This window comes from Artemia sp. Qi Xiang Cuo, chromosome 10 (assembly GCF_049724085.1).
Source record: "Artemia sp. Qi Xiang Cuo chromosome 10, ASM4972408v1, whole genome shotgun sequence".
Classification (NCBI taxonomy): domain Eukaryota; kingdom Metazoa; phylum Arthropoda; class Branchiopoda; order Anostraca; family Artemiidae; genus Artemia; species Artemia sp. Qi Xiang Cuo.
The window spans coordinates 60,899,009-60,913,718 of NC_142803.1; the positions used below are offsets into that span (position 1 = coordinate 60,899,009).

The 14,710-nt window shown below is 34.1% G+C and overlaps 1 protein-coding gene across 7 annotated transcripts in view; it reads left to right on the top strand.

The window, feature by feature from the left end:
* The window catches only part of LOC148947983 (uncharacterized), a 49,810-nt gene that overhangs the window by 22,969 nt on the left and 12,131 nt on the right, over positions 1 to 14,710 (top strand). For all 7 annotated transcript variants that reach the window (XM_089095626.1, XM_089095624.1, XM_089095623.1 and 4 more), the window contains exon 3: positions 12,942 to 13,109. In XM_089095626.1, the coding sequence (XP_088951752.1) occupies positions 12,942 to 13,109 (168 nt within the window). The remainder of the gene's footprint in view (positions 1 to 12,941; positions 13,110 to 14,710) is intronic.

Consider the following 14,710-nt stretch of genomic DNA (forward strand, 5'->3'; position numbering starts at 1 on the left):
AATTGTTAATAAATGAAAATGTTGAAAATGCATTCGAGGGTTACATAACCCCCAAAAACATGTGACGATGACTTTTAATAAATTGTTAATAAATGAAAATGTTGAAAATGCATTCGAGGGTCACATAACCCCCAAAAACCTGTGACGATGACTGTTAATAAATTGTTAATAAATGAAAATGTTGAAAATGCCTTCAAGGGTTACATAACCCCCAAAAACCTGGGACGATGACTGTTAATAAATTGTTAATAAATGAAAATGTTGAAAATGCCTTCGAGAGTTACATAACCCCAAAAAACCTGTGACGATGACTGTTAATACATTGATGTTAAATTAAAATGTTGAAAATGCCTTCGAGGGTTACATAACCCCCCAAAACCTGTGACGATGACTGTTAATAAATTAATATGTTGAAAATGCCTTCGAGGGTCACATAATCCCCAAAAATCTGTGACGATGACTGTTAATAAATTAAAATGTTGAAAATGCCTTCGAGGGTTACATAACCCCCAAAAACCTGTTACGTTAACTGTTGATAAATTGTTGATAAATGAAAATGTTTAAAATGCCTTCGAGGGTTACATAGCCCCCAAAAACCTGGGACGATGACTGTTAATAACTTGTTAATAAATAAAAATGTTTAAAATGCCTTTGAGGGTTAAATAACCCCAAAAACCTGTGATGATGACTGTTAATATATTGTTGTTAAATGAAAATGTTGAAAAACCTTCTAGGGTTACATAATCCCCAAAAACCTGTGACAATGACTGTTAACAAATTGTTATTAAATGAAAATGTTGAAAATGCATTCGAGGGTTACATAACCCCCAAAAACCTGTGACGATGACTGTTAATAAATTTTTATTAAATGAAAATGTTGAAAATGCCTTCAAGGGTTACATAACCCCCAAAAACCTGGGACGATGACTGTTAATAAATTGTTAATTAATGAAAATGTTGAAAATGCCTTCGAGGGTTACATAACCCCCAAAAACCTGTGACGATGACTGTTAATACATTGTTTTTAAATTAAAATGTTGAAAATGCCTTCGAGGGTTACATAACCCCCCAAAACCTGTGACGATGACTGTTAATAAATTGTTAATAAATGAAAATGTTGAAAATGCATTCGAGGATTACATAACCCCCAAAAACCTGTGACGATGACTTTTAGTACATTTTTGTTAAATTAAAATGTTGAAAATGCCTTCGAGGGTTACATAATCCCCCAAAACCTGTGACGATGACTGTTAATAAATTAAAATGTTGAAAATGCCTTCGAGGGTCACATAATCCCCAAAAATCTGTGACGATGACTGTTAATAAATTCTTAATAAATGAAAATGTTGAAAATGCCTTCGAGGGTTATATAACCCCCAAAAACCTGTTACGTTAACTGTTGATAAATTGTTGATAAATGAAAATGTTTAAAATGCCTTCGAGAGTTACATAACCCCCAAAAACCTGGGACGATGACTGTTAATAACTTGTTAATAAATGAAAATGTTTAAAATGCCTTCGAGGGTTACATAACCCCAAAAACCTGTGACGATGACTGTTAATAAATTGTTAATAAATGAAAATGTTGAAAATGCCTTCGAGGGTTACATAACCCCCAAAAACCTGGGACGATGACTGTTAATAGCTTGTTAATAAATGAAAATGTTGAAAATGCCTTCAAGGGTTACATAACCCCCAAAAACCTGTGATGATGACTGTTAATATATTGTTGTTAATTGAAAATGTTGAAAATGCCTTCGAGGGTTACATAACCCCCAAAAACCTGTGACAATGACTGCTAACAAATTGTTATTAAATGAAAATGTTGAAAATGCCATCGAGGGTTACATAACCCCCAAAAACATGTGACGATGACTGTTAATAAATTTTTAATAAATGAAAATGTTGAAAGTGCCTTCGAGGGTTACATAGCCCCCCAAAACCTGTGACGATGACTTTTAATAAATTTTTAATAAATGAAAATGTTGAAAATGCTTTCGAGGGTTACATAACCCTAAAAACCTGTGACGATGACTGTTAATAAATTGTTAATAAATGGAAATGTTGAAAATACCTTCGAGGGTTACATAACCCCCAAAAACCTGGGACGATGACTGTTAATAACTTGTAATAAAGGAAAATGTTGAAAATGCCTTCGAGGGTTACATAACCCCCAAAAACCTGCGACGATGACTTTCAATAAATTGTTAATAAATGAAAATTTTGAAAATGCCTTCGAGGGTTACATAACCCTAAAAACCTGTGACGATGACTGGTAATAAATTGTTAATAAATGGAAATGTTGAAAATACCTTCGAGGGTTACATAACCCCCAAAAACCTGGGACGATGACTGTTAATAACTTGTAATAAAGGAAAATGTTGAAAATGCCTTCGAGGGTTACATAACCCCCCAAAACCTGCGACGATGACTTTCAATAAATTGTTAATAAATGAAAATATTGAAAATGCCTTCGAGGGTTACATAACCCACAAAAACCTGTGACGATGATGACTGTTAATATATTTTTGTTAAATGAAAATGTTGAAAATGCCTTCAAGGGTTACATAACCCCCAAAAACCTGTGACGATGACTGTTAATAAATTGTTATTAAATGAAAATGTTGAAAATGCCTTCGAGGGTTACATAAAACCCAAAAACCTGTTGAAAATGCCTTCGAGGGTTACATAACCCCCAAAAACCTGTGACGATGACTGTTAATAAATTGTTATTAAATGAAAATGTTGAAAATTTCTTCGAGGGTTACATAACCCCCAAAAACCTGTTGAAAATGCCTTCGAGGGTTACATAACCCCCAAAAACCTGTGACGATGACTGTTAATAAATTGTTAATAAATGAAAATGTTGAAAATACCTTCGAGGGTTACATAACCCCCAAAAACCTGGGACGATGACTGTTAATAACTGGTTAATAAATGAAAATGTTGAAAATGTCTTCGAGGGTTACATAACCCCAAAAAACCTGTGACGATGACTGTTAATAAATTGTTAATAAATGAAAATGTTGAAAATACCTTCGAGGGTTACATAACCCCCCAAAACCTGTGACGATGACTGTTTATAAATTGTTAATAAATGAAAATGTTGAAAATGCCTTCGAGGGTTACATAACCCCCAAAAACCTGTGACGATGACTGTTAATAAATTGTTAGTAAGTGAAAATGTTTAAAATGCCTTCGAGGGTTACATAACCCCAAAAACCTGTGACGTTGCCTGTTAATAAATTGTTAATAAATGAAAATGTTGAAAATACCTTCGAGGGCTACATAACCCCCAAAAACCTGTTACGATGACTGTTAATAAATTGTTAATAAATGAAAATGTTGAAAATGCCTTCGAGAGTTACATAACCTCAAAAACCTGTGACGATGACCGTTAATAAATTGTTAATAAATTAAAATGTTGAAAATGCCTTCGAGGGTCACATAATCCCCAAAAATCTGTGACGATGACTGTTAATAAATTTTTAATAAATGAAAATGTTGAAAATGCCTTCGAGGGTTACATAACCCCTAAAAACCTGTTACGTTAACTGTTGATAAATTGTTGATAAATGAAAATGTTTAAAATGCCTTCGAGGGTTACATAACCCCCAAAAACCTGGGACGATGACTGTTAATAACTTGTTAATAAATTAAAATGTTTAAAATGCCTTCGAGGGTTACATAACCCCAAAAACCTGGGACGATGACTGTTAATAACTTGTTAATAAATGAAAATTTTGAAAATGCCTTCAATTGTTACATAATCCCCAAAAACCTGTGACTATGACTGTTAACAAATTGTTAATAAATGAAAATGTTTAAAATTCATTCTATTGTCACATAACCCCCAAGAACCTGGGACGATTACTGTTAATAAATTGTTTTTAAATGAAAATGTTTAAAATACCTTCGAGGGTTACATAACCCCCAAAAACCTGTGACGATGACTGTTAATAGATGGTTAATGAATTAAAATGTTGAAAATGCCTTCGAGGGTTACATAACCTTAAAAACCTGTGACGATGACTGTTAATAAATTGTTAATAAATGAAAATGTTGAAAATACCTTCGAGGGTTACATAACCCCCAAAAACCTGGGACGATGACTGTTAATAACTTGTTAATAAATGAAAATGTTGAAAATTCCTTCAAGGGTTACATAACCCCCAAAAACCTGTGACAATGACTGTTAACAAATTGTTATTAAATGAAAATGTTGAAAATGCCTTCGAGGGTTACATAACCCCCAAGAACCTGTGACGATGACTGTTAATAAATTTTTAATAAATGAAAATGTTGAAAATGCCTTCGAGGGTTACATAACCCCCAAAAACCTGTGACGATGACTGTTAATAAATTGTTAATAAATGAAAATGTTGAAAATGCCTTCGAGGGTTACATAACCTTAAAAACCTGTGACGATGACTGTTAATAAATTGTTAATAAATGAAAATGTTGAAAATACCTTCGAGGGTTACATAACCCCCAAAAACCTGGGACGATGACTGTTAATAACTTGTTAATAAATGAAAATGTTGAAAATGCCTTCGAGGGTTACATAACCCACAAAAACCTGTGACGATGACTGTTAATATATTGTTGTTAAAGGAAAATGTGCCTTCGAGGGTTACATAACCCCCAAAAACCTGTGACGATGACTGTTTCAGATTAAGATTCAATCGGGTTTAATTAAAACAAATAGAAATAAATAAAAATAAATAAACTTCTCTATGCAAAAAAATGCACGTTGAGTCCCTTAAAAAAATAACGATTCCTCCTAATCACGCTTTACGACTCTCGCTTTACTCCTCAACAAAACCACATCCCTCAACCATACAAGTCACTATCTAAGAAATTCCCCCCTTCCTCCCCAAAAGCACAGCTACTTTAACCATACAAAAAAAAAAAAAAAAAAAAAAAAAAAAACGAGATAATAATGATAATAATAATAATAAAAAAAAAAAAAATAAAAAAAAATCTCAATTATTAATAAACTATTTAATGAATATTCAATAAGATATTTTTTCACATTATTTTTAAAAGACCCAAGAGAGCTCCTACATCTCAGCTCTTGTGGAAGCATGTTCCACACTTTCGCGCACGCCACATCCGGTGCAAAATCCGACCGTACTGTAGGTGTTCGTCTCACCAGAAGGTTTGAGGCAGATCTCGTGTTCCTAGGATGCTGTTCCGATACCAACTGGAATAGACTGTGGAATGCTGATGGAAGTAATCCGGAGAAAAATTTGAAAACGATAACTGAGCACGATAAATGATAAAATGATTCACGGGAAAGAAAATCGTCCATATTTACGATTATTTTCAGGACATGTTTGTGGATTAAATCAAGCCTTTTCACGTGGGATGTGAATTTTGACTGCCAAATTGACGCACAATACTATAGATGAGGCTTGATGAGTCCATTAAAAAGTAGACAAAGGGTTTTTTGAGAGAATGGGTGTTTCAGTTTCCTGATAATGCCAAGATTACGGGAGAGCTTCAGCTCCACTGTTATGTTAATAAATTGTTTTTAAATGAAAATGTTGAAAATGCCTTCGAGGGTTACATAACCCAAAAAACCTGTGACAATGACTATTAATAAATTGTTATTACATGAAAATGTTGAAAATGCCTTCGAGGGTTACATAACCCCCAAAAACCTGTGACGATGACTGTTAATACATTGTTGTTAAATTAAAATGTTGAAAATGCCTTCGAGGGTTACATAACCCCCCAAAACCTTTGACGATGACTGTTGATAAATTGTTAATAAATGAAAATGTTGAAAATGCATTTGAGGGTTACATAACCCCCAAAAACCTGTGACGATGACTGTTAATATGTTGTTGTTAAATGAAAATGTTGAAAATGCCTTCGAGGGTTACATAACCCCCAAAAACCTGTGACGATGACTGTTAATAAATTGTTTTTAAATTAAAATGTTGAAAATGACTTCGAGGGTTACGTAACCCCCAAAAACCTGTGACGATGACTGTTAATAATTTTTTAATAAATGAAAATGTTGAAAATGCATTCGAGGTTTACATAACCCCCTAAAACTTGTGACGACGACTGTTAATAACTTGTTAATAAATGAAAATATTTAAAATGCCTTCGAGGGTTACATAACCCCAAAAACCTGTGACGATGACTGTTAATAAATTGTTAATACATGAAAATGTTGAAAATGCATTCGAGGGTTACATAACCCCCAAAAATTTGTGACGATGACTTTTAATAACTTGTTAATAAATGAAAATGTTTAAAATGCCTTCGAGGGTTATATAACCCCATAAACCTGTGACGAAGACTGTTAATAAATTGTTAATAAATGAAAATGTTGAAAATGCATTCGAGGGTTACCAACCCCCCAAAACCTCTGACGATGACTGTTAATAAATTGTTAATAAATGAAAATGTTGAAAATGCATTCGAGGGTTACATAACCCCCAAAAACTTGTGACGATGACTGTTAATAACTTGTTAGTAAATGAAAATGTTTAAAATGCCTTCGAGGGTTACATAACCCCAAAAACCTGCGATGATGACTGTTAATAAATTGTTAAAAAATGAAAGTGTTGAAAATGCCTTCGAGGGTTACATAAACCCCCAAAAACCTGTGACGATGACTGTTAATAAATTGTTTTTAAATGAAACTGTTGAAAATGGCTTCGAGGGTTACATAACCCCCAAAAACCTGTGACGATGACTGTTAATAAATGAAAATGTTGAAAATGCCTTCGAGGGATACATAACCCCCCAAAACCTGTGACGATGACTGTTAATATATTGTTGTTAAATGAAATTGTTGAAAATGCCTCGAGGGTTACATAACCTCCCAAAAACCTGTGACGATGACTTAATATATTGCTGTTAAATGAAAATGTTGAAAATGCCTTCGAGGGTTACATAACCCCCAAAAACCTGTGACGATGACTATTAATAAATTGTTAATAAATGAAAATGCCTTCGAGGGTTACATAACCCCCAAAAACCTGTGACGATACAGAATGGAAAGAAGAGAAAAGATCCAGTGGAAGGATATTTAAAATTTGATACATACTTTTTGTTGATGATTTACCAGGGTAAGAATACAGGTTAGACAGGCAATTTTTCTATATATGCAGTTTTATTTCGTTGCCTCTGCAGGGGAAAAATAAGAATTTAAATAGTATTAAAAAAAAAAATTGGATATTAATTTATATATGAATGCACTAGAAAATGATAATGAGATTTCAGGGCAAAAAACGGCAGAACAAATTTCAGATGATTCATCATGCCAATATTTCTTGCCAGTTTTATTCGAAGATAAATTGCATGGCTTTTAAATGATAAACTTGAATCCAGTATTATCCCGAGATATTTAACGTCATCAACTCTTTCAATTTCAATGGGTAGGCCTTGAATATTAATCATCATAATTTCTGGTGCTGTTTTCCCAGTACGAGAGAAGATGATGAATTTTGTCTTAGTACAATTAATAGTCAATTTATTTCTCGAAAACCATAGGATAAGCCTCGACAGTGCTGATTCCAACCTAAGCTTCAAAGATCTAGAGTCGGGGCTGCTGACATTGCATGCCGTGTCATCGGCGAATAATATGTTAAGGTCAATATCATTGATGGTATTACTGATATCATTAACATAGATAAGAAATAGGAGTGGACCCAAAATAGAGCCTTTTGGGACTCCGACTGACTGAGATTGAGATACTGATGAGGAAGAAGTATCACCTCCGTCTACAAACTGATTTCGGTTTTTTAGGTATGACATTACTAAGTCATTAACTGGGCCTCTTATGCCGCAGTTATCAAGTTTAGTATGCAATATTTTATGGGAAATTGTATCAAATGTCTTTTTAATGTCAATAAAAATTGTAGCAGGAATATCACCTTTGTCGAGGGCGTCATGAACAAACTGAGTCATTGCCATAATAGCTTGCTCAGTAGAGTGAGACTTCCGGAACCCAAATTGCATCGGACTAAAAAATTTAGATTTCATTAGAAAGCTGACTATACGGTTATATAGGCACTTTTCAAGCAACTTCCCAAATGTAGGCAGGATCGAATGAGGACAGGATGTAGACAGGCCGATAGTTTGTTGGGTTCTTCGGGTCTCCTCCTTTATACAAAGAGATAATTCTTGCAGACTTGAAACAAGAAGGAAATCTTCCGGTTTTAAAACAGAGGTTGAACACATGGGAAAGCGGGTTTACAATATTTGGTGCTATGCACTTAATAAGATTAGTCGATGACCCATCGATCCCTTCCAAAGATCTATTCTTTAAAAAGATTGTTTAGAGTAAAAGCTCATCAGGGGTTTCAGGAATAAAAAAAATGAAGCAACTATTAGGCGGGGGTAGATATGATTGACAGTCCTCTCCACTTTCATTCTCCAAATGATGGCCCAGGTTGTTTCCAGCAGTTGACGTGGTTTCCTCACCAATTTTCGCAAAGTGTATATTTAATGCATTGATAACTTCCACTTTCCCTGTAGCCAGTTTAGTTCCATCTTCAGCTATTAATTCATCAGGAAGATCATGGGTCTTATGTTTTCCTAAGCACTTATTAATTATTTTCCATGTCTTCTTGGGGGACCCCTCTGCTTCAAAAAATGCTTCGGCGAAGTAATGACTTTTTGCTGATCTTAAAATTTTTGGTAAACAATTTTTGTACCTGCAAAATTTATCTAATTTAACTTCAGATGTAGTTATAGAACATGACTTATGAAATGTTGTAGTATCTTTTACCGTTAAAAACGATAGAATATACATAAACGTCATAATCATTCGCATATAATTTTCTATCGATATTCGGAGGAGAGGGACAGCATTATTAAAACAGCGATTAAAATAATTCACAAAACATTCAGCAGCAAAATCAGGGTCCGAAGACTCTAAACAAGAAGAAAAGTCACTTGAAGAAAGCAATACATTAAGTTTACTTAAGGAGTTTCTATTAGTCATCCTCATTTTCTTTTAGTAGGCCTATTAAACTCTGTAATCAAGTGAAAGTTGGTCACAAGCATCAAATGGTCTGAAAAATCTTCAATAACCACATCACTAGACTTAGTTCCAGATTCGTAAACAAATTATCAATAAGGGAAGCAGAATCTTTCGTTATTCTTGTTGGGACTCCATAAGCTGGTGAGAGACCACCGGATAAGTAAACTGATAACAAATTAGCCCCTTCAGAAGATATTCCGTGGAAATTACCACTTGAATTATTAGAATTATATAAATCAATATTAAAGTCACCCATTAAAACTATTTTTGGATATTTTTTCGAGGCAATATGCACAAAATCATCAAAAAGTTCCATGAATTTTGAAGCAGGAGAAATTGGAGGCCGGTAAAAAACACAACACAAAATTGTCATACCATCTACATCTATTTTAACTGCCAAAAATTCAAACGCCATTTCTAGATATAGGTGATCAAATTCGCTCACCAAATCTGACTGAATTGTTGATTTAATGAAAAAACCTACCCCTCCCTGTTTTTTATTAATCCGATTCCTATAAAAAAAAGCATAATCCCGTTCATTGATAAATTACTCCGGTAAATTATTGAAAAATGTTTCACAAGAGGTGAAGACATCTATATTATGATGAGACATAAACAAGGATCTTCGATCAACGATATTTAATAAACAATGACAGTTCAACAATGCAATTCTAAAAGTAGAACCTTTATTTAAAATTTGGGTGGGGAGTAGATACTTATTTTTCGGGATAGAATGAACCATCATATCAAAAACATCATCATTGCATAATTTCTCAAATATTTTACCTAAATCAAGTGGGAGCTCCTCAAAATTACGGATTCTATTATCCATTATCTCGATGCTGGGTATACTTATTGACAAAAAGTGACTTACCAACCATACGGAGAGTTAAAGGAGACACAATTGTAACCAGAACTTCATCTGAAAGATACAAAAATAAACAAAAAACTAGAAACTATATAAAATTAAAAAATTAAGTAATAAAAAACATGAATAGTGTTGAGAAAATTATAGAATCTAAATTTCACAGTTTTTAAAACAAAAAAAAAAACAAAGTAAGGAAACACCACATAATAAAAATTATGATACTTTTTCGAACGGGCCGTCGAAAATGAGATAAGCATAATCTTTAAGCAATCATATCTTATCAAATTACTTAACAACCAGAGCACTAAACACAAAATAACAAAACACTCCACAAAATCATATAAATCTAAACTCAGATTACTACTATCCTACTCAGTTATTGATCAGCTCTCTCCCATATCACCGAACAATTTTTTTTATCTCAAGCCATACGTGGGTTCCTTTATTTTTAACCCGAGAAGCAATAATCATTCCAAACTCCTTCATCTCTTTTGCTTTAGGGAGGAATCCTGTGCGTAAAGTGTTAAGTGCTGGAGGAAGGTCCATGCAAATTCTTATTCCAGAGCCCTTCAGCTTAGATACGTTTTTCATAACTAAATACGCTTCAGCTTCATTCCTGAGCCTATTTAGCACTGGATTAACTGCCAGTTTACGTGTCTGACTTTGATTACGGCGTCTATTCGTTATACTAACAGTTTTTCCACCTAAGCGGTAACATTTGTTAATTGACAAAGATGACTCAATTTTTAAGGTATTCTTAAGTAGATCTTTCACGTGAGCTTCAAGGGATTGATTCGGATTAATATCTGTAGGTAAGCCGTGTATGATCAAGTTCGAACTTTTTTCTTTTACTTCAATTAGTAGCATTTGACGCTCGAGCAACGAGTTCTTCTGCTTTTGCTCTTCCAGTGACCTTTCTAATTCGGCTATTTTTCTATCTCTTTCTAAAGCCTCATTCTTTAACTCCTGTATCTCAGAAGACAAATTGTTAACTGCAGTTATTAAATAACCCTGCTAACTAAGTACTCGGTCTAATTTTTTGTTTTGGAGCTCATTAGCTTGGTCGAACTTGACTTGGGATACGGGAATATTCATTATATAATTTGGCGATATGCCCGAACACAATTTTTTTTTTTTAAACATCATTAAACGATACTTACTCGCAAGGGGGGTGATTGACTACCCCCCGAAAAATACAAAGAACGTGTTGTTGAAAGAAAAATTTCTGTTGAATCAATTTCAGTTCAGGTATCCAGTAATTGCACAATTTTAATCCTTTCATTCACTCAAATGTTTTTCAATTAGGATAGCTATCAATTTCATATTCTGGTCTTCACAGTACGGGAGCTAGATTATATTGTTGTTAAATGAAAATGTTGCAAATGGGTTCGAGGGTTACATAACCCCCAAATACCTGTGACGATGACTGTTAATAAATTTTTATTAAATGAAAATGTTGAAAATGCCTTCGAGGGTTACATAACCCCCAAAAACCTGTGACGATTACTATTAATAAATTGCTAATAAATGAAAATGTTGAAAATGCCTTCGAGGGTTACATAACCCCCCAAAAATCTGTGACGATGACTGTTAATAAATTGTTAATAAATGAAAATGTTGAAAATGCCTTCAAGGGTTACATAACCCCCAAAAACCTGTGACGATGACTGTTAATAAATTGTTAATAAATGAAAATGTTGAAAATGCCTTCGAGCGTTACATAACCCCCAAAAACCTGTGACGATGACTGTTAATAGATTGTTAATAAATGAAAATGTTTAAAATGCCTTCGAGGGTTACATAACCCCCAAAAACCTGTGACGATGACTGTTAATAAATTGTTAATAAATGAAAATGTTGAAAATACCTTCGAGGGTTACAAAACCCCCCAAAAACCTGTGACGATGACTGTTAATAAATGAAAATGTTGAAAATGCCTTTGAGGGTTACATAACCCCCAAAAACCTGTGACGATGACTGTTAATAAATTGTTAATAAATGAAATATAACACCCAAAAACCTGTTACGATGACTGTTAAGAAATTGTTAATAAATGAAAATGTTGAAAATGTCTTCGAGGGTTACATAACCCCCAAAAACCTGTAACGATGACTGTTAATAAATTGTTAATAAATGAAAATGTTTTCGAGGGTTACAGAACCCTCAAAAATCTGTGACGATGACTGTTAATAATTTGTTCTTACGCATCTTTTATAATGGAGATTGGTGATTTTTGCAATTTTTCAAGGAAAGCTAGGTGTATTAAGCTCAAACTTACAATCAGGGAAGTTTAGGAGGATGTTGAACTAAATGAATTTAATACTGTTTGCATCCATAGTGCTTTCATATGGAAGTGGTAGTTGCACAAGGTTTGAAGGGGACTCCTTCAATTTTATTTTTGTAAAAACACAGTTTTAGTTCCTTAGATAAGAGTCAAAAGTGATCAAAGGGGAAATAGCTCTCCTTCCTTGCCCTTGTTTTTCAACTGACTACCTGTACTCTGCAAAAGCCCTAAAGCAAAATCGAGCTTTTCTTCAAAATAGTCAAATCTTCCAATATGTATGCCTCCAGGGATAAAAAGTACCCAAGAGCTCTGGGGCTAGGATTATAAAAAAGACAAATTGGCATTTGTTCAATCGTGGATTTTATAATGGCTAACGGGTTCTGTGCAAAATTTTAGGAGTTTATTAGAGCATTTGGGGGATGTTGAACTAAATGAAACTAAACTGTGTATATTTAGTTTGTTGAAAGGGCATTTATACAAAATTATAAGATCAGTCAAGGGTATTAAGATCAGATTTTCATGGTATAATAAGCACAATGTTGAAGTAAAACAAAAGCTAATTTTAAAGCGAGTCGTTTTGGCTTAATGTTAACTAATTCCCAGTGGATAGGCTATACTATTCTGAAGTATCTTTGACTTGCTGCTCTTGTTTGCAGTGATGATTTTATCCAGATTTCTTGTTTTAAAGTAACTTGTCTAATGGATATTTTCAGAAGAGATGAAACATTTTTTGTTTAAAACCAATCAAATCAATCTTTCTAGATTGCTATTTTTTTCAGAAGTTGAAGCTGAAAATGAGACCCTTGGAACAAAAGACTTGAATCAACTTTCTAATCCTGATCAAACCCCCAAGACCACCTTGTCCATTTTAGAGCCTGTTGAAGACCCTGAATTCGGCTTCTACGAAATGGCTTCTATGGCTTTGAAGAAACCAGTTACCTCTCCGGGTAATAAACTATATAACTTGTGTTGATACTGATTGAATATTGTGTATTATTAGTCAGAAATGTACCCTTTATTATAGGCAGAACTAAAGTGGAAAACTCTAAAATTAGCTCATGGAAATTACCATTTGACCAATTTGGCAGCTTTGCAAGTTCTCTGTGATGCCAAACGGCTTTGGCGGACAAGCTAGCCATGAAAAGGGACAAGAAATCACCCCTTGCCCCCACAACCCAAAGGGCAAGGGTTTTAAGTTATGCAAGTTGCTCGTTGTTTATATAAGGTTGGTTATTGGGAAAAGGAATCATCTTTGATCCTAGCCAAAATGCTAACTGTAATTTCTTATATTTTTAAATGGTAACAATATAAAGAACTATTAAATTTTCTTGTTTCAGTAAAGCGCAAATGACAACATAGGCTTGAAAAATTCTACGGTTAGGGAAGTGGGCAGTAATCCATTTTTTGGTAGTTTTTGTTTGTTTTAACTTTTACTTGAACATTCAATTTGATTTTACTCGCTTTAAGGTTAATTTATTTATCTATATCAGGGTCTATTATCTTTTTGCATCATATGATCATTTATTTTAATTTCTGTTTTTTGGGGAGGACTTTATTTGTTCTTTGATAGTAATTTCTAGCCCTTTTGAGCTTGAATTAATATTGTACCCTGTTTATGCTGGTCTTAACTTTAATATCGCATTTTACTTTTCGTTAAAAATCTTTAATGTTTGGAAGTAGTAGAAGTTGCAGTCACAAGTTGACGCATTCAGAGTTACAAGTTGTTGCACTAGCTGTCTAAGTTTCAAGTTGTCACAGTCGCAATCACTAGCAGTTGAGTCGTATTCTTTTTCGCTACGTTTGTAATCGCAAGTTGTTGCAATCGCAATCGTAAGTTGTCCCAGGCGCAAGTAGCTGTATTCGTAAGTTGTCATAGTTGCAAGTAGTCACGGTTGCAAGCGTAAGTAGCCTTAGTCGTAGTCACAAGTTGTAGCAGTTGCTAATATTCCCAGTCACATATAGTCAAAGTCAGAAGTAGTCGTAGTGGCAGATGCAAGAAGCTGTACTCGAAGTCACAAGTGTTCACATTTGAAAGTAGAGCTAGTTTTAGTCGAAGTTGGCAAATGGTTGCAATCGCAGTTACTAGTTTCACTTTAATATCTTTAGTCTTTTCTGACATACCCAGGAATAAATATCCCCTCCCCATTGCCGAATGAATAATCCTGTTTCTTTTTGTAAACAATAGGCAGATTGTATAATTTAAATCTCTTCCCTCGGGGACGGCTAGAGAGATGGCTTCCTAAGAGTTATATTTATTGAAGTTGCTATTTCAGAATTTTGATCAGTGTTAATGGGGGAGGGGCATATAAAATGGATAAGGTATGTCCTTTGCCCCTTTAAGGATTTTTCAACTTGCTCTGAAAGTTTTAACTGAATACTCCCAGACGTTCTAGAGATAACATTGGTTTGCCCTTCAACAACCAGTATGCACAAAGTAGTTGTAGATGAAAGTAGTCGCAAATACAGCTGTGGTAGAAGTACTACTAGTGGCCCTGAAAGTTTAAAGTTAATACCCTTAGCCGTTGTTATGATATTGCTGATCCCGTCT